Source organism: Carassius carassius, chromosome 49 (genome assembly GCF_963082965.1).
Source record: "Carassius carassius chromosome 49, fCarCar2.1, whole genome shotgun sequence".
In the NCBI taxonomy this organism is placed as follows: domain Eukaryota; kingdom Metazoa; phylum Chordata; class Actinopteri; order Cypriniformes; family Cyprinidae; genus Carassius; species Carassius carassius.
The window spans coordinates 3,723,424-3,747,126 of NC_081803.1; the positions used below are offsets into that span (position 1 = coordinate 3,723,424).

General features: G+C 36.8%; 1 protein-coding gene across 5 annotated transcripts in view; it reads left to right on the forward strand.

Moving 5' to 3' along the window:
- LOC132132990 (spermatid perinuclear RNA-binding protein-like) overlaps window positions 1–23,703 on the forward strand; it is a 101,738-nt gene that overhangs the window by 58,759 nt on the left and 19,276 nt on the right. For all 5 annotated transcript variants that reach the window (XM_059545642.1, XM_059545644.1, XM_059545647.1 and 2 more), the window contains exons 3-6: window positions 5,598–5,739; window positions 17,567–17,811; window positions 17,932–18,121; window positions 19,964–20,108. In XM_059545642.1, coding sequence (XP_059401625.1) covers window positions 5,737–5,739; window positions 17,567–17,811; window positions 17,932–18,121; window positions 19,964–20,108 — 583 coding nt within the window. In that variant the 5' untranslated portion in view covers window positions 5,598–5,736. The remainder of the gene's footprint in view (window positions 1–5,597; window positions 5,740–17,566; window positions 17,812–17,931; window positions 18,122–19,963; window positions 20,109–23,703) is intronic.

Here is a 23,703-nt window from a genome sequence, read left to right on the forward strand (position 1 = left end):
CAGTGATACCTTAATGTTTTGTAAAAGAATATAGATGTCTATGAATATATGAATCAGGGATATTCTAGTTTTTGTTTTTAATCTGGGGGCACAAGAGGGGCCACAATTAATACAGACAGGCCAATCTTATGTTGTACTGTAGATATCCAGACACAGACACTGCTTGTAGTTCAGCAAGCAAGCTTTAAAAATGGCATTTATTCACTACTGTAAATCAGAACAGTCAAATACAATTTGTATTAACCTTTCACTTTTTAGAAGTGAAAAACTGTAATAAAGAATCCAATTTGTGAATAGAGTACTCACAAAAACTAAAAAAAAAAAAATAAAGCGTATCATTAATGCCTTAATGTAGAGTTGATTGATGAGCTGAAGAGTGGCAGTTGATGGTCATCAGAAGGCTTGTGTGAGAGAGAGAGAGAGAGTGTGTGTGTGTGTGTGTGTGTGTGTGTGTGTGTGTGTGTGTGTGTGTGTCTGTGTCTGTGTCTCTGTGTCTGTGTCTGTCTGTGTCTCTGTGTCTCTCTGTGTGTGTGTGTGTGTGTGTGTGTGTGTGTCTGTTTGTGTCTGTCTGTGTCTGTGTCTGTTTGTGTCTGTTTGTGCCTTTGTCTGTGTGTTTGTGAGTGAGTGTGTGTGTATGTGTGTGTCTGTGTCTGTGTGTCTGTGTCTGTGTCTGTGTCTGTGTCTGGGTGTCTGTGTCTGTCTGGGTGTGTGTGTGTGTGACGGGAGAGCCTGATGAATCATGACACACGTTGTTCCAAATCTGTGTGACTTTCTTTCTTCCATGCTACAAAAGAAATTGTGAAGAATGTTGTTGACCATATGTAATGAGTATCAATGGTGATCAAAATAGATTTGTTTTCTTTTGTCCTTCATTAAAGTGGATAAAGAAATTTTATTTTCTTTTTTTCATGGAAGAAAGAAAATCATAAAGGTGGGGGAGAGTAAATGACGACAGAATTAGCATTTTTGGGTGAAATACCTCAATTAATTTATCTGACTGCCTTGAAACATTAGTTTTCCTGGATCAAAAAAAATGGTCTTTGGTATAGTGAAGATCTTTTCCCTCTGATTATAAGCTGAGGAGAGAGAAATGCCTGTTCAGATGGTTCTCCAGTGAGATGTGGGACATTCAGATGAAGCATATCCAGCTGTTCAGATCAGAAACATATTTAGCAGAGTACAGTAAATTTATAAAATTAAAATTTTATGCATTTAGCAGACGCTTTTATCCAAAGCGACTTACAGTGCATTCAGGCTATCAATTTGTACCTCTCATGTGTTCCCGGGGAATCGAACCCCCAACCTTACGCTTGGTAGCGCAATGCTCTACCAATTGAGCTACAGGAACACAGTAGAGTACAGTAGAGGTTATATTTACAACAACTATACAATTATTTATCCTTCAGAGATGATTACATTTCTTAAATATACAATTTTTTATAGTAATAATATACAACTTATTGTAATACTTAATATTACTACAATTCTAAATGATTGTGAGAAAAAATTAATAAATTATAACAGTTTAACAGTATAAGGATAATAACCATTCTTACCAATAATAATAACAACAGAGAAAACAACCTTTCAAACATAATATGATGACAGATTTTATTTACATCAGTCACCCTTTGTGTGTATGTTAACTATAAGGTTTACTCTATTCTTCTCCTAGTTATCGATCAACAGGTTCATTATAAATATAGTGTTTATATCCCAAATATTTTTTTGTAGATTCTCCTCTACCCTTGTATTGTTCTGTGCTTGTTAGAACTTATTTGTTAGAACTAATAAACATTATTAAAGGTACATAAGAGCTCCCACTCCCCCCTGTTCGCCACTGAGGTGAAGAAGTACAGTATGATTGGAAATACCATGAGCTGTTCAGTTTCTTGGTTTTGCTGTTGAGATGTGAAATCTGAAATCATATTTGTGAAAAATATTAACAATACATTTAATCCATACAGTTTTGTTTGAGAAAGCTGCAAAGACACGATGTCAAACTTACATTCAGTGGGAAATGTGATGCGATTTAAATGAGCAATCTTTCAGATTAAAACACATTCATTGAATTGACATCTCAGCATTGTTTGTTTATTCTCCAAAATGTTAATGCTAGCAAATATACAATTGTAAGTACTTTATTAAAAAAGTTTGGCAAATGAGGTACAGTATGGCTCGTTATTTTCATTTAAAGCCTGGCAGTGATTTGGAGGGTTTGAATCTCTTTAGATTTTCCCTGTTCCCTGTTAGTGGTAGTGTAATTGGTTGCAGGGCAGCAATGCTGTCTTCTGTCTTCAGGATGGCCAGACTGTCCTCACGACAGAATCCAGTTAAAACCACCTCTCGCTCATGCTCTTCTAATACCTCTATTATCTGAACTGCTAGAGGGAACCAGAAAAATGATTAAAGGATTGACATCAGGCAGAAAGAAGGTGAAAGTGAAGGTCGGTCAGGGGGCAGTGTTGAGAAATGCTGATCTCATTTGTTTTTTACAAGCTGGAGGATGTGTTTACTTATTCATGCTGAAATATTGAGGTTAAATGTCTGACCACTGCATGGTAATCAATGATCTCATGCTTTCTTTAACCTCAGCTTGATGTGTAAACATTTTCAGGATGCATTTACTGTATACTTATGGGTCACTTCATGATATTTGGGGAAATCTCTGCATTTAAAACGTTTCCAAAAATGATCATTAAAATATGTTCACATTTATTCAATACATGTAAAGACAAGTTTTGGGGCCAGTTCTTAATATTAACTAACTATTAATCATGGCTTTTACCTCAAACTCCTAATTGGCTTCTTATTAATTATAATAATATAACTTAGTAAGGTTAAGTTTACTGTATAGTGTAGGAGTAAGGATCTGAAAGGCATTATTATTATGTGTTTTAGAAGTACTAATAAACAGCCAGTATTTAGTAATATGTGCTGTAAATAGTAAAAGATAGTAATATGCATGCTGATAAGCAACTAGTTAAGTTAGTGAGTTAATAGTGAGACCGTAAATTGTTACAGATATATATATATATTTTTTTTTAACTGATAGCTTTTTGTAAATGTATTTGGCATGTTTAAAACTTCATCTTTTAAATGTTTCCATTTTATTTTTGGAGTTTTTTGGGGGGGAATAAATGATTAAAACATTTAATTGCATTACATAATATGGTCATTCATTAATCCCATTATCAATATTTACTCAGAAAATTTGCTTTATTGTCCCATTTCTGGGAAATTCATCTTGAACAATCATGACATAGACAGGACACAACATAAGACTCACATAGCACAGTACATACTGGAACATACGATAAATTACTCATAGGCAAAATATATTTAAAAAACTACAGTTTATCAGTATGGCATCGCATTTTTGCAATTCTCTATTGAATCACTTAACTGCAGGTGGCACAAAATAATTTTTGTAGGGATTTGATTTGCATGAGAAAATTCTCTTGTAAAATATGTCATCAGCAAGAGTTTTCTTATCTCGTCTTAAAACAGATACCTCATACATCTCCTGTTTACAGTACATCGTTTTCCTTCCCAGTCTACAATTTTAAAGCAGTATGTACAAGTCGAGCCAGTTTCGATGTTGATTGGACAGTCAAGTGTCCACACCATGCTGTAAGACAATATCTTATCAAACCAAAAAAATCTTCTGATTTACCCCAAATACTTTTAACCTTCGCAAAAAGTATAACCTCTGCTGCAATCTAGAACACAGACTGTTGATGTGAGAAGACCAACATAACAAATTGTCCATATAAACACCCAAGTATTTATACGATGAATCCTGGACAATGATCCCCCACATATCTAGGGTCAAAGATCATTTCAACACTCTTGGTTTCACTTAGAATCAAGGAATTATCATTATCAAGTACTGTGAAGGAGTAGTGTTCCTGTTCAGTTAACTCAGTATTGCTTTATTGTCTGAAAATGTAATAAATAAATTATTATCCTGACATGAAACACACTCATTAGTATATAACGTAAAGAAAATGACTAGTCTAGTGCAGTGATCGTCATCTACATGTTTAAATGTTGGTCAGTTGGGGGCTAATGATCTCTCTGAAAGGTCTGGTTTGGTGTGCGGTGTGAGTGTGATGCTGATAAGGAGGCAGTGACAGCAGGGCCGTCCGCGAGCAGACTGTGAATGTCTCTGTGTGGACACACTCCACTGAACATTATAACAGAAGATCTGCAGGGCTGCATTGAGCGTAATTGTGCTGTTGGCAGCGCTGTGGGGTCTCTCACGAGATACACTTGTTCATCTCTTAAAAGGATGTCAAACTAGAGGTTTGGTGCATAAAAGGACTCGAGATAAGCAGTGCCTTATTGAGTACCCAATGGATTATTGGGTAATGTGTACATCAGGTGTACATTAGGTGAGAACATTTTATATTACATGCTATAACCAGAGTATGCAAATTATCTTGGTTTGTGGCCCTGTCCCACACTTGATACAGTATTTGTTTGTCCAGTCTTCAGTGTCACGTGATCCTTCAGAAATCATTCTATTTGCTGATTTATTATCAGTGTGGAAGTTGTGCTGCTTACTATTTTTGCGGAACCGTGATTTATTAATTTTTTGTTTTGAAGAATAGAAAGTCTAAAAGAACAATAGATTTTGTTGTTATTATTATTTTAGTTTTTACGGTCACTTTTGATCAGTTTAACGCATTTCTGCTTAATAAAGTATTATTTTTTTATACAAAATTAAAAAATCAGACTGGCCTTTGCAACACCATTCAGAACACCTGAGCAATTGCAAAATCCATGGTGCATATCATAACATTGATCAACTCTCTGAACACTTTAGCAACCACCAAATCCTTTAGCAGCAATATAGCATCTATCCAAAACACTACAGCACTTTACCATTGGAATACGATTGGGATCGTCTCTCTCCCCTTACAGTTTCTGGATATTTAAAAAAAATATATTTTTTGGCTTGAACTCTTTTTATTTTTTTTTATTTTTATTTTTTTTATAGAGTACATCTGTTCAGTTTCAAAAGCTGTAATCCAGAGAATGAAATTATATTCCAGGGAAATTGCATTAATACAGAGAAGAGATTTGGCCAGATAAGAAGGGATTAAGTGGAGGAAAAGTTTGCAGTTCAATGTTTGATCCACAAATTATGGTTATTGCCACCACTCGAAACAATTCCGGTGTGTGTGTGTTCTGCGTTGAGAAGACTTTCACATACAGCCATGTTTATTTTGAGCAGTGGAAGCACTTTGCGAGATAAGCCTGATAAACAGGCCTATATAAGTGCTCTATAAAACTAGTATACATGCAAACACTTCCCTGTGTCAGGAAATAAAGCAGCAGAACAACAGACCGCATCTCAGTTGTGTGGCAGCACCCAAAGCAATAAATATGTATAACATACATGTACTGCATTGCTCATTTCCAAACAAAGAATCACCGATACCTTCTTGTGTGAGGGTTTGTGATGCTACTCGTTTAGTCCCCTTGATTTCAGTGCTGTTTATCCATCTTTTGCACTAACAGTGTGTGTTGCTTATAATAAAAATGCACAGGATACATGTAATTAACGTTGTTCTCTGTCTGTCTTGCAGGATTGGTGCAGAAGGGCTCAGCGGGGGGGCAGAGAGGTGAGCGCATGAGGAGAGGGTGTCCCAAGACCCCCGTCTCCACACTTCGCGCTCGCACACACACGTTCACGGACACAGCGTGCCTAGCAACCCTCCAGCCGCCATGGTAAAAAACCCTTTTCCTCTGTTTGTGTGGCTGGTTAAGCATCATAGTTTTGTTTGCATGAAGTTAATGTCTAAATTGTGAAAACTCCCTTACATGTGTTTCTGTCCAAACCGCTCTAATCTAAAACCAGCTAAGATGTGATTGGGAAAATGTGATGGGAGCTTGCAAGAAAGAGAGAAAGGGGAGATCAGTGTTTGATTAATGGCCCTCACCTCCGGCTTGTGGGAGCAGGGTCTCATGGGAGTGTAGGGCTGTGCTGTTTGAATTATTAAAGTCTGAGAGTTCGGGGAGGTTCATAAATAACCCAACATAATGATCGCCCTGCTAGAGTGAGCTCTTATGCTAACCCAGCTTTGCTACTGCAGCCAGGGGTGACCTTGGAAATACACAAGCAAGCGTATGCACGCATGTACACTCAAGCGCTTCCCACTTCGCTCACTCTAGTGGCTCTCTGTGTCTTCTGCTGCTGTATCTGTATATTGATTTATTGTCCACATAACGAGGTGACCTTCCTGGTTTCACTCGACTTCCTATCAAATTGTGGCCAAAGTGGCAGAGCCCACAGATACACACACAAACACACACACACAGTGCACTAACACACACTCTGGCTGTGTTGTCAGCATGACCCTGCACTGTTCCAAGGAAATAGACTTTCAGGAGAAAAAATGCACATAGTGCTCTTATGCAACGAATGGCAGTCTGAAAATGAACGCAGAATTCTGAGTATTGTGTTTTGGCTTAAAGGAAGGTTCTGTGTTTTGTAGCTGAGCTCTCTGAAGAGCAAACCTTGTGTAATTTTTAATATCACAGAAAATTACAAACCCGATTCCAAAAAAAGTAAAAAAGGAATAGAATAATTTACAAATCTCATAAACTTATATATTTTATTCACAATAGAATATAAATAAAATATTAAATGTTGAAAGTGAGACATTTTGAAATGTCATGCCAAATATTGGCTCATTTTGGATTTCATGAGAGCTACACAATCCAAAAAAGTTAGGACAGGTAGCAATAAGAGGCTGGAAAAGTTAAATGTACATATAAGGAACAGCTGGAGGACCAATTTGCAACTTATAAGGTCAATTGGCAACATGATTGGGTATAAAAAGAGCCTCTGAGAGTGGCAATGTCTCTCAGAAGTCAAGATGGGCAGAGGATCACCAATTCCCCCAATGCTGCGGTGAACAATAGTGGAGCAATATCAGAAAGGAGTTTCTCAGAGAAAAATTGCAAAGAGTTTGAAGTTATCATCATCTACAGTGCATAATATCAACCAAAGATTCAGAGAATCTGGAACAATCTCTGTGCTTAAGGGGTCAAGGCTGGAAAACCACACTAGATGCCTGTGATCTTCGGGTCCTTAGACAGCACTGCATCACATACAGGAATGATACTGTAATGGAAATCACAACATGGGCTCAGGAATACTTCCAGAGGCTCATTTAAAATGGACTGTGGCAAAGAGGAAAACTGTTCTGTGGTCAGACGAATAAAAATTTGAAGTTCTTTTTGGAAAACTGGGACTCCATGTCATCCGGACTAAAGAGGACAAGGACAACCCAAGTTGTTATCAGCGCTCAGTTCAGAAGCCTGCATCTCTGATGGTATGGGGTTGCATGAGTGCGTGTGGCATGGGCAGCTTACACATCTGGAAAGGCAACATCAATGCTGAAAGGTATATCCAAGTTCTAGAACAACATATACACCCATCTAGACGTCATCTCTTTCAGGGAAGACCTTGCATTTTCCCACATGACAATGCCAGACACATACTGCATCAATTACAACATCATGGCTGTGTAGAAGAAGGATCCGGGTACTGAAATGACCAGCCTGCAGTCCAGATCTTTCACCCATAGAAAACATTTGGCGCATCATAAAGAGGAAGATGCGACAAAGAAGACCTAAGACAGTTGAGCAACTAAAAGCTGGATTAGACAAGAATGGGACAACATTCCTATTCCTAAACTTGAGCGACTTGTCTCCTCAGTCCCCAGACGTTTGCAGACTGTTATAAAAAGAAGAGGGGATGCCACACAGTGGTAAACATGGCCTTGTCCCAACTTCTTTGAGGTGTGTTGATGCCATGAAATTTAAAATCAACTTATTTTCTTCCTTAAAATGATACATTTTCTCAGTTTAAACATTTGATATGTCATCTATGTTGTATTCTGAATAAAATATTGAAATTTGAAACTTCCACATCATTGCATTCTGTTTTTATTCACAATTTGTACAGTGTCCCAACTTTTTTAAAATCGGGTTTGTATTTCAACTCATACTTTAATTTAGAAAGACAAGCAAACAATGGGCATATACTCCAGTGAAGGAGGTATCAAAATACATGTTAAAATACACACTTTTGGATATTTATACAAAAGTTAAACTTTATATTATGTAGGATGAAGTTTTTCTGTGCAAAATTAACTATATAAAGTCAGTAAACCTTTGAAAGAAATTTGTACAAATAAGAAAATATCCTTTTACCTTTTAAAAGCTGTTGCACATGCTGCTTTTTCAGATGAATGTTTTAAGCGACTCAAACTTAGTGTGCTTGCAGAGATTAGCAGCATTTACTATTGACGCAGTGCATATATTTATTTAATTTAAAAAAAATACAGCTCTTGTTATTCAGTTTAACTATGCCAATTCGTCATTTTGGTTTGATTTTGATTAATCGTTCAGCCCTAGTGTATATGCATTTTTAAAGTGGTGTTCCCCAGGTCTGTGTTCTGGGGCCACTTCAGATTTACAAACTTCACGCATCAGAGAGCTGCTCATGCACACTGTCACAGTTTGTTTATGTCAATCTCATCACACATACATATGCATGCACTCATCAAGAAGACCTGCATCATTCAACAGCTGTTTGTGGTCAGCTCATGTCTATGCCTATGAGTCTATAATAAGTAGCCACAGAGCTTTGCAGATCATTGCCTGCCTGGAAGACATTTTAATTAGTTGTGTGTAATTAATTTAATACTGAAGACTGACCTCAAATATACACGCAGAGACAACACAACATACCAGGACCCCTCATGTGGTTATTTAATCCATTTGATAAGCAAAGCAGGAGCCTTAAATACACATTACTAAGTACAAACTGCGCTACAAAAATATTATTATTGTTGTTGTATAATATAATTATTCCAAATCCTCATGCCCCCTCGATTTTAATAGTCTTGATCCATCTGTGTGTGTGTGTGCCTATCTTACTCCATTCGATTGAGATCTGTTTGTCTGAATATGTCCCCAGTGTACCATTCGTTAATCTAGTGGTTTGATGAAACCCTCCGTTGCTTGATTGTACTTGATCTCTTTCTCTCTCACATATACATATGCATGCTCGCTTTTTCTCTTTTTCAATCTGCCTCCAAGTTCCACTAAACCATCCTTAAATCAGTGTGTTCAGGATTGCTTTTGAAATTTGGAATGGAATACCTCCTGAAGGATCCTATTAGAATATGCTTAGAATCAACTAATATCCTACTCAGTGGGTATCCAATTTTTCTGTAAACCTCTGATTAGTTCTTATTAAGATGCTTTGAAACTGGTACCAAATTACAATAGAAAGTCCACTAACAAGTCTTTACTTTCCTGAGCAGGCAAAATGCCATTCAAAATTTCTATAGCCTTAGCGCAATAAAGCTTTAGCGGTATTGTATCAATTTTTCACAACAAACCAACATTGAGCTCCAGAGCTCTGGTGTTGATGATGGTATTTGCTACATGCAGTTTGTGTGTGCGTTTTAAGTTAACATTTAAGCATAAAATACTGTACTATTTTCCCACAATTCTAAAGGGATATCAATCAATCAGAGAAGTTTGTGTTACCATTTGAAAGCTTTAACAGGATAGCTAATATTAGATTAGAAGTAGCAACACAAAGAATTACAAAGAAAGGGCAAGTAAAACGTTGAATTAAATGTGAAAAATGTGAACTAAAATAGATTTTTCTTGTAAAACATTTCTTTATGTAAATGTAATTAGGTGAATTACATTTACAACTTTTAAAAACTGAAAAGTCTCTTTCAGTTTAAATTGACTTCCATATGGATTATGCTGCCATTTCATTGTCCTTTTATTCAAAGGACAAAAATAAAAGTTCTGTCATCAGTTATTCACCCTCAATTTGCTGGCAGCCATTGGCTTTTCTTTTACCAACTATGGAAGTCAATGGCTGGCATCAACTGTTTGTTTACCCAGACTCTTCAAAATATGTTATTTTGGGTTCAACAGAAGAAAGAAACTCATACAGGTTTTAAACAACTTGAGGATGAGTAAATTATGACAGAATTTTCCTTTTTGGTTGAATCCCTTAAAATAGTAACATTATTACAAAATTTGTTTCAGTCATTAAAAATAATGATTCCGTTATGATATCGCAATTTGTTTATCATAGCTGCGCAGTGGGTTTTATGAGGTAGCTGGAAAATTCCCAACATCATTTTCTGTGTGTACCTCACACATACTAAGTGTTTCAATCCCTATCCATCCTTTCCCTTTTTGGTGTGATTAAGATGCAGTCTCTCTGCTCCTCCTTGGCTATTTTACACTCTTTTACACTTCACAGTATGTTTTACGGCTGCTCGCGGGCGGCCATTAGAAGCGCCTCATAAACCCTGCGCACTGCCTGTTAAATACTGGCCCCATGCCATCGAAAGGCCACTGTCACTGCTGCTAACACACACACACACACAGATATTCATCTTTATATCACAGACACTCGCTGCTGCAGATGCCGAAAGAGCCCCACACCTTTATCCACGATCGCCCAGGCTTCCTTTAATGTTCTCAAACTTGCGTAGTTTGTCTCACTCTGCAATCACACTAATTGATCAGCTCTGCTAAAGGTTGCAGCCTTCAAACATCAGTGCTTCGCACTCAACAAACAAGCCCAGCAGTCTGGTAGAAGTCACCAGTGTAAAAATGTCACTGGGTGAACTCCCATTGAATCTTGTTTTTCCTTTCTTGCTAGTTAAATATCAGCTGCCGTTCAGAAGATGGATGCACTGTGTGGTTTTTATGTCTATATTACGTGAAAGGTCACAACCCCCGGGGACTGCAGCGCTGCTGATGTAGCTTTGATACGCCATTGAGCATGTCTACTGTCGAATAGAGAAATGCTACAGGAAGAGCAATGGAATGAAAATGACAGCATTAGGGAATGGATCTGGTATTGAAAAGAGCTGATATCTAGGAGATTCAGGGCTGTGATGGATGATGAATGAACTGATAGGAAGTTTTGATTTGCAGTACACGCCTACCGTTTTTAATCAGTCATGGTTTTCTGTATTTTGCTGCATGCATGCAGGAAAGAGACTAGAGACTAGCTCCCAATGCACAGAAATCTGAACAAGTTTCTTTATTTGGTTTTACAGTTACTTTTGGTAGCTGACAGCTCAAAAAAAAAAGAAAGAATAACTATAACTGTAAACTCTTTTTTACTGTAATTGTCTTTAAATTGATTGTTGAAGACAAGTGTCCACATGCTGCAATCCTCTGCATCTCTAAAGTCATCCTCTTTACACGACATTAATTTCATTCGTTTAAAATTTATGAAACTATCCGGTTTGCATTATCACTGTAATTACCATTCACATGCAGTGTAATTAGGAGCAAATCATGTCAAGAAAGCGTAATCACAGTAAAGTGATGCTGATGAATTGTAGGAGACAGCAGAAGCAGCTGTTTGAGAGCTGTTCTCTGGTGTACCAGTGTTTGGTTGAGTCCGTGACCTCTGATGTCAACAGAAAATATATAGAAAATGTCCTGTTTCAAAAGTTAACTAAAACAAATTCCATTATTTGAAATACAATTTAATCGGTAATATAAAAGTTAATAAAAGCTACATAAAGAAACTACTTGCCAAGGCAACATTTCTCATTTTTGTTTAAGACTGAAGTACTAAAAGAACTAAAACTAAATATGGTAAAACATAACAAAGCTATATTCACATTTTAAAAAACAAAAAAAAATCTGTAGGGGGCGAGAACGAGTCTTTAAACCTGTGTGTATGCCTACTGTGAAATAAATTACCACATCAAACGTGATGTGCTAACATGGATGCAGCTGAAGCCGCCGGGTTTGCTTCAGGGACATTTTTTTTAAGAAGCTGGAATCCTCAACAAGGCGCACGCCTGTTTCACACATACTCCGTCTGCAGTGCGTATGCAGTCCGTGTGCGTTACGTATGTGGTGCAGAAGCAGCACAGGCTCATACTCATTGTGCTTTCACACAGGACGCGTTTGCAGTCGGAATCCATAAACATGACTGCGTAAAAAACTACAAAACGCATACGCACTGCAGACGGAGTATGTGAGAAACAGGCGTAAGGTTGTTTGCACCTTGTACAATGTGGAATAAGTTTACAGCTTTCTCAAGCAGTTTGTGATGCATTTTGGAAACAGGAGATGAGCCCCTGGTCTAATGCACCACCTGTCTTGAGAAACCCATTCTCAAAGACTTACTTTTAGTCATTATTTTATTTGGGTAGCACACATATTCTGAATGCCTTCGGCAGAATTCAATCGAGCCATTTTAATCTAGATTAATTCCAAGATTACAGTGAGATTAATCTAGATTTAAAAAATGTATCTATGCCCACCACTAATATATATATATATATATATATATATATATATATATATATATATATATATATATATATATATATATATATTACTAAAACTAAAACTGAATAAAATCTAAATGAAAGGATAAGCAAAAATTATAAAATTATAATAGTGTACCAGTGTATTGAGATATTGTTACTATAGTTACTATTTTGAATTTTATTTTACATGTTTTCATGTAAATAAAGTAGAGGGTGACACGGGAGTGGATTTTCAAATCTGTCCCGTCCCACTCCCGCAAAAAAAAAAAATATATATATATATATATATATATTTTTTCCATTTGAATGTAGACATTTCACTCTACATTTATTTTTTATTTTTCATTTATTTTCATTTATTTTTTAGATTTATTTTTCATACACAGAGTTTTGAAGTTTCTCGCTTAAGTTCACATGACCCAGACGGCAGAAACTGCCTCTTGTTTGCTTTAATTATTTTACAGAAGTACAGCATTTCGTTATTATTCTGAGTGCACACAAATAAACGTATACGGATTCAAAAATGTATTACTTTTATCTGTATGACCAAAAATGATGGAATATTTAAACAACAATTTCTCCTCTGCACTCCGGGCATTTAATAATCACTCCGCTCCGCGTTCACTGATACCAGAAACACCGCTCCACCTTCACTCCGTGGCTAAAGTACTTCGGTATGTTTGTATTTCAATGTTATGTTCATAACGTAGCCTATATTAAAATAAAAAAATAAAATAAAATAAAAATAACAGGAGAGTTTAAAGTGGCTTAGGCTATTGTGTGCAAACTTTTTTTCCTACCAAATGGCAAACTAATAACATTGTCAGCATTAAAAGGTATAATTGCTGCTTTCTGCTGTGCAAATTTTGTTTGTGATGAAAATAAAAGTACATTTTCATCAGTTATTTTATCTACAGATCGATGCATTTCTTACAGATTTCTGCTCATTCAAAATCAGTTACAGATGAAGTAGCACTTTACAGAAAATATTCCGTAAAAGGAACAGACAAACTCCTTGAGAAGTAGCCTTTAACTTCCCACTCGGTTTTACCATCATTATAACCTTCTGATCGGAGAGACCCAATTATATTCGTGATGGAGCGGTGGTGGAGCGCTTGGAGCAAGTGAGAACCACGAGACATTATCGTCCACGATCAAAAATCGTCATATCGCACACCCCTAGTTTATAGTTTATATTTATATAAAAGGTAGGCTATATTTGTGTATAAAGTTGGGGATCAAACTGTATTCCCAGTCCCGTCCACTCCTGCTGACATTTTTTCCTGTCCCGTCCCAATCCCGTGATTAATAGTGATTTTGTTCCCAATCCGGCAAGATTTTTTTTTGATTGTTTTGTTGTTTTCTCAATATCTGGCAACAACGGCATTTAAACTGACAGTAATCAAAAACGACCATGTTAAAAACAGCGCAGGCAGGTTATTCCTGACAGAATGCAATTTGGTAACATAAACGTAGTGAACATCATGAAAAATTATCTTTAAGACAGATTCGCTGAAGACGGACACAGCAGAGAAAATACTGTACCAGACAATGACAGAAAAGTTTCGATGCCATTTTCTTTTTGCTCTTACTGTCATTAAATACATATTAAAGGAGTGTTAATTAGCACAGCGCTGCATACAACAACAACCCAGGAAACGCTGCTCGTGTTCTATAAGCGCCACCTGCTGTCAGAGATTGAATTAGCATTTTCATCAGAATCAGAAAGAGCTTTATTGCCAAGTGTGTTCAATTGGTCCTGGTGTCAGGAGCCTCCAGTACAGAAAGTACAGACATACATACAGTTAAGGTAATAAAACACTAATAATAATAAAGAGTCATAATAAAATATTAATTCAGCCCATCTGATGTTTTTGTTTTGTGCAGTTGCTTCATGTTGCATATATTTTTGTTTGTTTGTTTGTTCAAGGTTAGTTTGGCCAGTAACAGAGCAAAATAAACATTTAATAATTGTAAAAAAAAAAAAAAACCGATCAAAATCAGTATCATAACACTTGTACATAGGGCTGGGCGATATATCGAATATTAGCGATAATATCGGAATAATTTTGACGACGATGTACAATTTGAATATATCGGGAATATCGAATATTTCAAATTCAAGCATACTTTCCCAAAAGAACGCGTCGAATGTCCAAAAAAGGAACCTGTAACTGCTGACTGCTCTACGCCCCTCTACTACGAGAGCTTTAATGATAGCGGTTGCCAGATAACAAGAGTTTAAATCTCCCAACCAGAGCTCCACTGTTACAAGGATACATTTTCTGCCCGGTGTTTGCTTATTTTAAGCAATCTGGCAACCATGCGCACGTGCTCACTCCTCATTGCGGAAGAGCCGCCGCCGATAATCTGAAAACACTAACAAGCTGGAATTGAGCGATCTAATGAAAGCGTCGTTCAGCCGGTCTGTGTTCTGTCATGAGATCTCAACTGTATTGTTTGCGTTTGTGATCGCAAAATAAATGCACTTAATCGACTGCTGATGTTTGAATAGAGAAACATAGGCTATGGCCATTTGGAATTACTATTGGGGAATTTCACTGATATATTTTTACCAGTTTCCATAATATAGACAGAGAGAATGCAAAAGTCTTTGGTATTCATTTATATATATTTATATATAAGAAATAGCTATGTGCTTCAGCAACTAGCTCCCCATCTAAGAGGGTTTTTAGTGTTAGTAGGAACATAGTTTCATGCCACAGAGCTTCTCTTAAAACCACAGACAGTTGACAGACTTGTGTTCTTAAAAACTTGTTAAAAAATTAATATATAATACTTATCCCACTTGCATAGTTTAAATTGTGAATTGCATGCACTAAAAAGTTGACAGAATGCACTTTCTGTAACTGTTACTTAATTTGCACTGCTTCAGTTACATATAGGCCTTTTAATTAAATAATAATAATTTTTATTATTTAAATGCAAACATATCGAGATATATATCGAATATCGTAAAAATTTTGACTATCGAGATATAATTTTTTTTTATATATCGCCCAGCCCTACTTGTACACACATCTGTAGAACACGTAGGTTACAAAATGATATGTTAAAGTTAAAAACTTAAAATATATACTTGAAAAAGATCAGGATGACTTTGAATAGCATCATTGTAAAATTGTGAGGAAGAGCTGAGCAAGTCTTGCACATGTATTTCCTGGTCTGAGAGTGACTTCCTGCTTAAAAAAAGGTATGTATGTGAAAGGAGAATGTAAGTGTGTGAGAGTGCCAGAATAAATTATGGCTTGTATGGCCCCTCATAAAATAACACTATAACATTTTGTTGTTAGTTGCATTTTATTATTTTAATTTAGCATTATTTATCAGTACAGACCTATGACTCATTTTTAGGTCCCGTCCCATCAGTTGAGAATGCTAATGCAGGAAGTGAGGATTTGGTGGTTATTAGATCTAGTCGTCGAGTGGGGGTTGTTACATGAGAGATTGACGGTGGCTGATGAAAGACTGACGACTGAAGGATTGTGGGAGTGAGAAGGGCTTCATGTCTGATTAGAAGAGGTTGTCGGGTGACTGTCACCGAGCTCAAATTGATTTCCACCCGTGAGGATGATGTAGAACACGCTGTCGCTCACAGACACAGGTTTTATACAGCACGTCTCGGTCTGATGGTGTGTACCCGGAGGGTCAGGTACAGGGTACAGTACGTGAACCTGTTGCTGTGAACTCTGTAGATGTTACTTCTATAGACGTTTGTTTTGCCATCGAGGCAAGCAGAGGTGAGTTTGATTGATTAAGGTTTAATTTGCCGCTGAATGCTTCGCTCTAACCTTGCACGTCTGTCTCACACGCACACTTCACTTTAGGAGACAAATTGAAGATGTCAGCAAAGGTGATCTTCAGAAGTTGTTAACAGAGTGTGTCTCACTCACCTTTATCAGTGTTTCTGGTGTGTTATTGCTGGCAATTTGTCCTGTGGAAATGGTGTGTGTATATATATATATATATACACTAAAACCAGTAATATTGAGAGATATCATTACAATTTAAAATAACTGATTTGAATAACTGAAATGATCCTTCGGAAATCATTCTAATATGATGATTTGCTAATCAAGAAACATTTATCATATTATCAATTTTGAAAACGGTTGTGTTGCTACATACTTTTGTGGAATTCTATGATGAATTAAAAATTTCAAAAGAACAGCCCTTATTTTGAAAAAATAAAATAAGAAACATAAATGTCTTTGCTGTTACTTTTGGTTGTGGTAATAATAAAATACTGACCTCAACATTTGAACCATATTTTAACATTAATTTATTATTATTATTATTATTATTATTATTCTGACAGTAATTTCCTCCAAATTTCAAATGAAATTTTATTTTCTATGTGTAAATGACATTTTGAACATTTTGGGAATGGAATTGCCAACTCATTTTTTTTTTTTTTTTTTTTTTGTGTTAAAGATCATTTCACAGCTAATATTTGATGTATCCTTAATACAAACAATCAATACTCACTTTTTGAGATCTTTGACAAAATTGCAGCTTGATAACAATTAATTTGCCATATATTTAGTTTCAAACATTCATAGAGACGTTTGTCGTTATTCATTTGTTTGTTTCTTTGTATTATTTTTTATTGTTTTGGTAGAAATAATTACATAACTGTGCAACAGCTGTAAATTTTAATTGTGTAAAATTTGATACAAATATTCAGAAATAAATAGTGAAATGCTTTGGTTTGTTTAAACTCTTAGATTGTTATAATTAAAAAATTAAAATTAATTTAACCGATTTGAATCGTTATATATTTGAATCGATTTTCTCTAGTTAACGATTCGGCTCTAGTTAATCGTTACATCCATACACACTACCAGACTAAAGTTGTTCTGATCACAACAAACTCATGCAGAAATATGCACACCGTTACTAGATGATGCAAGACCAATGAAAACAGTATGTGTTCTGAATTCGGCTGAAAATATCAAACATGCTTTTATACCCACGACTGGATGGAATCAAAATCTGAAGCTAAAAATTCTGAGTCAGTGACCATGATACACTACTCGATTTTCTATGATATCTGTCAACTCAAATCTGCAGACTGGCTCAGGCTTTCAGCAAAAAGCATAGACGTCTCTAGACGTCTCTGTAAATTGGTGCAAAAATCTTGTTGTGTATTCCAGCCATAATGTATCTTTTCTCTCTGTCAGAGGTCCATTCGGTCATTCGGGAACGATGACCGTCATGTCATGGCCAAGCACTCCACCATCTACCCTTCCTCTGAGGCCCTGGAGGCGGTGCAGGGCCTCGTCTCCACTGTAGAGCGCGCCCTGAAACACGTGTCTGATTGGATGGACCAAACTCAAGCCAGCCAATCAAATCAATCAAATTCAGCCAGCACACAGGAGGAGGAGAAGGAGGCCAGCGTGGCTGAACTGCCAGAAGGCAGCACAAAGTGAGTGCATGCTGAGAAAGTAGACAGATTTCTGCAAATAAGTTGTTTGTTCTTGATTTATTGGATCTGCATATTGCTCGTAATAAATTCAGATCATATTTATATTTTGTGTTGTCTCAGCGAGGACAGCAGCTGTAGTAGCACTCCCAGTGAAGGACGGGTGTTGTGTGGAGTGATTAGGATCGGTCTTGTGGCCAAAGGCCTCCTGATTAAAGATGACATGGATCTGGAGCTGGTGCTCATGTGCCGAGAGAAACCCACCGAGACTCTGCTGTGCACCGTCTGTGACAACCTCCCGCAGCAGATCGAGGTGACGGCACACACTCAAAGCACACAACCTCCTGTACCGCTGGAGATTTGATCTGCAGTGGCTAAATATACAGCCAAAAGACACCTTCTTTTTACTGTTTGCGTTTCTAATCTGTTGAAAGACTGCACTGCGGTACACAAGAACAAGAGACGCTCATGTTTGTTGAAGTACTAAAAATACTAAAACTGAAATAAAAATAAATAAAATAGAAATAGAAATAAATATATGAAAAAATGACAAGCACATAAAATTACTAAAATGTAAGTAATAAACGCAATAATATAAGAAATTAATATGTATATATATATATAATAAATAAAGGTTATAAATAATAAATATTATTATAGTATGTAAATAATACTAGAGCAACGCTGATTTATTTTCACTTATGTACCAGTTCATGCAAATTTCTATTGGACAAGATATTCTAGAGCGTTTAAAAGCAAAAATTTGTAATTCTGACATCAAAAAATATTATTTGAGCTATTATAAAGCTTGATTCTACTAGTTCATGCTGGTAAACTTTCAATTTTGATACGAATGTAATTTCTGTGAAAGGAATTTTCACCATTGCAACATCTGTTACTGATTTCTTGCCCCGTTCATGTGGAAAAATATAGTTTTTACCTATATTACATGATCGGAACAAGAATACTTTGATGTAACCTTTACAAGGTCATAAGTGAGTCTATCACACAAGTCTCAAAGTTTTACATTTATAAAGTGTTGTGAATGAATTGTATGTGATACTGAATATCTGAATGTATTTTACCCTGCTATAGTTATGAACTCAATGGTGGTGCAGTGTTTTGAGGGAAATTAAACATTGCAGATTTCTATACAGATAAATTGCAACATCCAAAACAGACCTGGTCTGTTTATATTCATCCTGTGTAATTAACATAAACCTGCCAGCAACCAGCTTCCCTAATTAGACACTTAGGACAGGCCAGGGGAACGAGGTGATCAGCGGCGACCCCAGTCTGAGCCTTCCAACCACACACACACACACACACACACACAACAGACACAAATCCCATTAAAGTAGACTGTACTGCCAGCAGGTCAAGTCTCCGTATAATGGATCTGTTCTTAATGGAAACAGCAGTTGACTACTTTCCCTTTCTCCACCTGCTTCCTCTTTCTCTCCCTATCAGTCAGAGCCGTTACCTGAGAGATTGAGTGATAGATATGCACATTTCCTCTCTGTGCTCAAGCATGTGAGTGTATGGAAGAAATGTGCTCTATATAGCGGCCTGACTACACACACACACACACACACACACACACACGGGTCACTGCAGTGGGAAATGCCATTAATCTCTGATTTACATGAAAAGAGCAGGCGGATTGAGAATGTGTGGCTAGAATTAACTGAATGGATTAGAGACCGAAGTACAGTAAACATTAAAGCAAGCATCTAGACTGTCTAGGTCCCACCTCGGATTGTAAACGCATTGTGACCAGCTGTGTACATGTGATGCCAATCGCTTAACTTTTCAATTCTTGTCCAGTTTGCTTTAAAGTAAAAAGTGTGTTCTGCATTTCTAACTCTATAAACTCTACTGTGTGATATTTGATGTGCAAATTTCTAAGGGCCCCTAAATAATCAACATGATCAATCTCCTACATGCTTTCTATCATGTGACTGATAATTTGGTTCAAATATCATTGTTATGTCTACATAGCTCATCAAATAATTTCCAAATGAACCAGCAAGAAATTTCATTTTTCCATGATACAATCCAGTTAAATAGGTCACAACTATACACTACTATAGAACCAAGTATCCTCATTGTATGTTTTTTTGACATTTTGACCTTTGACCTCTGAACCCTACAGAAGTTGACAGAGGAGAAGTATGAGGTCCAGAGCTCTATTCCCGAGGCAGCCATCGTGATCTGCACTAAGACAGAACCCAAACTCACACTGAAGGTGACGCTCACCTCGCCGCAGATGAGAGACGACTGTGAGACAGAGGAGCAAGGTTTGTGCCTGCATATGGCCAACGTTCATTTGGTAAACGGGAGGGGATGGATGAATGTGTTTGTGTATGTGTGTGTTAGTGATGGTCCATTAGAACAAATAGCTTTCATCTCATCCTTGCTCTGCATCCAGAACACTCTCTCAGGGCCGCACACAGCGCTGGACTCATCTCATAGTCAAGACACGCACGCACACACACACACACACACACACACACACACACACACACACACAGATTCAGAAGCAGGTTGAGTGGTCTTCGTGCTGCCAGACTCTTGACCCGCGGGAGGAGTGTAAGAAAGATAAAAGACATTATAGCGTGAAACCAAATGTTCTGTCAAAAACAATTTAAGTTAGGATGTTTATTTACTACTTAGGGCAGTAAGAGCAGCCCAGTTCATTTTGGATACAATTCTGTCAGGGACGCCAGGTGCACATGCTGTTTTCATGCCTTTAATCTGTCAGTTAAAAGGATAGTTTGCTGATAAATGAAAATTCTGTCTTTATTTACTCACCCTTATGTTGTTTCAAACCTGCATGGCTTTCTTCTACAGAACAAGAGGCACATTTTAATTCATATAATGAAGCTCAGTGGAGTCAAAAAGCACAACGAACACCACTGACTTTTATTGTATGGACTAAAATACACAGACATTTTTCAAAATATCATCTTTTGTGTCTTCAGAAGAAAGTAAGTCATACAGGTTTGGAATGACATGAGGGTGAATAAATCATCGATTCGGCTTCCTGTCAGTTATTGCTGATGCAGAGGCACTGAGCATGTGAGTGAAGTCATGATGGAAGTGTGTTATTGGAGTTTTTGGTGCCGTGAATGACTGCTTTGACAGCTGAGGAGGTTGTATCCTTAACAGATGGTGTTTAGTTTTTAACAATTAGATGTGAAACGTGCTGATTCTTTCCCTCACATACATGTATACACTCTCAAGCACATTTGGATAGGGTGTTACCCTGCGGGGCATGCTTGAGTGCTCATCATTTACAGAGACAGTAGCAAAACTCAGTACTAAAGAGGATGATAGACTTACCTAGATGTCTTATTACTGGAATTCCATAAAGTCACAAACTCCACTATTTTGAACCATGTTTAAATCTATTACTTGGATTCACTCTGTAAATTTTAACCTAAAACCAGCACAGTAAATCATTCCATCTGGATTTAACATATGGTCACATTTAGCATTGTACGTACCATTGGTGAAATCCAGTCATTTTAACAAGAATTCACACAAAAAGGAATTTCACATGAAGGCGAAAGATTTCCCCACACAGATTTAGTTTCTGGTGTTAAATTGGTCAAGTGGATTGGCCATGTTGACCATCAGAAAGCTGCTTGGTTTGAAAGTGACTTTTATGTAAGCTTTGCTTCGTACATCACTACACACTACTGACAATAGACATTGGACCTTTTATATGGTCGCACCTTTAGTTATGGAGTAAGCTAGCTATACGTTTTTTACATTTTAAACCTTAATCAGTTTACTCAGCAAGAACTGTTGCTTTAAATAATTAAACTGACTGTAATAGATGTTATTATAGCAACATTTGTATTTGCGCTTAGTGATACAGGCCAATATTTGGCCAAATTCATTGTCTCACCTACTGAGCTAATGAAAGAAAAACAGATCAAAAATCTGCATTGTTAATGAATAAATTATCCATTTTAAAATATTTCAATTAATTTCATGTAAATACTGTGTAAAAAAAGAAAAGATTTTCAGCATTACGTCGGCCACCTTGCTCTCTATTTATTGATATCAGTCTTGGGGAAAAAAGAGTTTCAGTTGACTACTAATCATTTTTGTTTATGATTTTTCAAAATCAGTGCTTTAGAAATATTTGCATTGCATTAAAGGGATATTCCGCCCCCCCCCAAAAAAAAGTTAATTAATCATTTGATTTCTATGCCTTATATCATTACTTGCATTATATGGATTACATGGTTGGATTATTTTTCTATGAATCTTTCTTTGTGTTCATCAGAAGAAAGGGTGGAGTATTCTTATAGTCCCCCCCCCCCCCCCAACGCCAAAAAAAGTTGTTCCAAACTGTATGAATTTGTTTCTTTTGTTGAACACATAAGAAGATATTTTGAAGATTGTGGGTAACCAAACAGTTCCTAGTCCCCATTGACATCCATAGTATTTTTTTCCATACCATGGAAGTCAATGCCATCCTCTTTGATGTAGATTGTTAGAAGCAGGGGGAGAAAAATGAAAGAATGTATCCGGGTTGAGGAATCAATACCTGTCAGCACACACCTCATCCATCTAGCAGACGTATCAGATGTGGACACTGCCCCTGGAGTGAGGGATGACAGATGACAGGAGGGAGGGAGAGATGGAGCGATGGGTTGTAGATCACGACAGGAGCACCTCGTATTTTCCCGACTGGGTCTTGGGCCCTGTCCCATTGAGTTACAGCTCAATCTCAGGACCGGCCCGAATGGGCAGTACTCATCAGCTCGCGCACAGGCACACACATGCATAAATGACACAGACATACACACACATAACAATGTAATATTAGAACATGCCTGGGTTGTATTTCACCCCATAAATTTAAAGAAAGAAAGAACATGAAGCTTGTTTTAGAATCATAAATATTTAACATTGTGGTATTCATGACATTTAAGCACATTTTCCTCCCAGTTCTTATGACTATAATGCAAAAGAAACATATTCTCATTAGTATAAACCAAAATAATAATAATAATAATGATAGAAATAGTAATGCACAAGTGTCACAATGAAAAACGGATGGTCCTAAAATTTTATATTTTATTTTATTTTATTTTATTTTGAAATTCAGTGGGTTCCAAATGTCATCAATTAAGCAAATCTGGGATTCATAAATTTTTCAGTTGGATTTTATGTTTTGCTTATAACTTGCTTAATAAATAAAATATGTATTAAATAACAAAAACTGTTTAAAAAAATGAATTATAAAAATATTAAATTAACTGAAGGTCTCAGACTTTTGGATCCCACTGTGTGGTGCAGACATGTTTTTACACCTGTGTTTGTGCTGTAGATTTGTATGATTCTAGTAAGAGTGCACTGTAGTCATTTTGAGTGTGTGTGAGTTTGTGTGGTGATAAATGATGGATTGATGTTGATTTTTGCGGTATGTGTGTGTGTCATTGATTAAAGGGAAGGCTAAACCTTTATCACTCTGACAGATCTTCCTCTTTAACCATCCTCAGCTGGGCTGCTCTGATTGAAATCCAGAGAGGAATTATGAAAGAGTAACGCTATAGTTATTGTCATATAATCTCTAAATAACCCCTCATGGTTAATACCCCGTACACCTGCACACCTTGTCCTGGACTTACACTGCGGCAGCCTTTTCTGTGTTTTATCTGTTTGTTTATCTGCAGAGGAACACAGTGTTATGGGCTCACTGTTACATAGACACTCACCTACCAAGCCAATGAAAAAAAAATTAAGAAGTTAAAGAATGAACCTGATGTATTGTTTGGGCGGGAGAGATAAAGAAAAAATTTCTGACAACTCAGAATGTGAGTTTGTGTTGTGTGCGTACGATCTCTTCTCTTGTTGTGACTGGTCTATAACAAC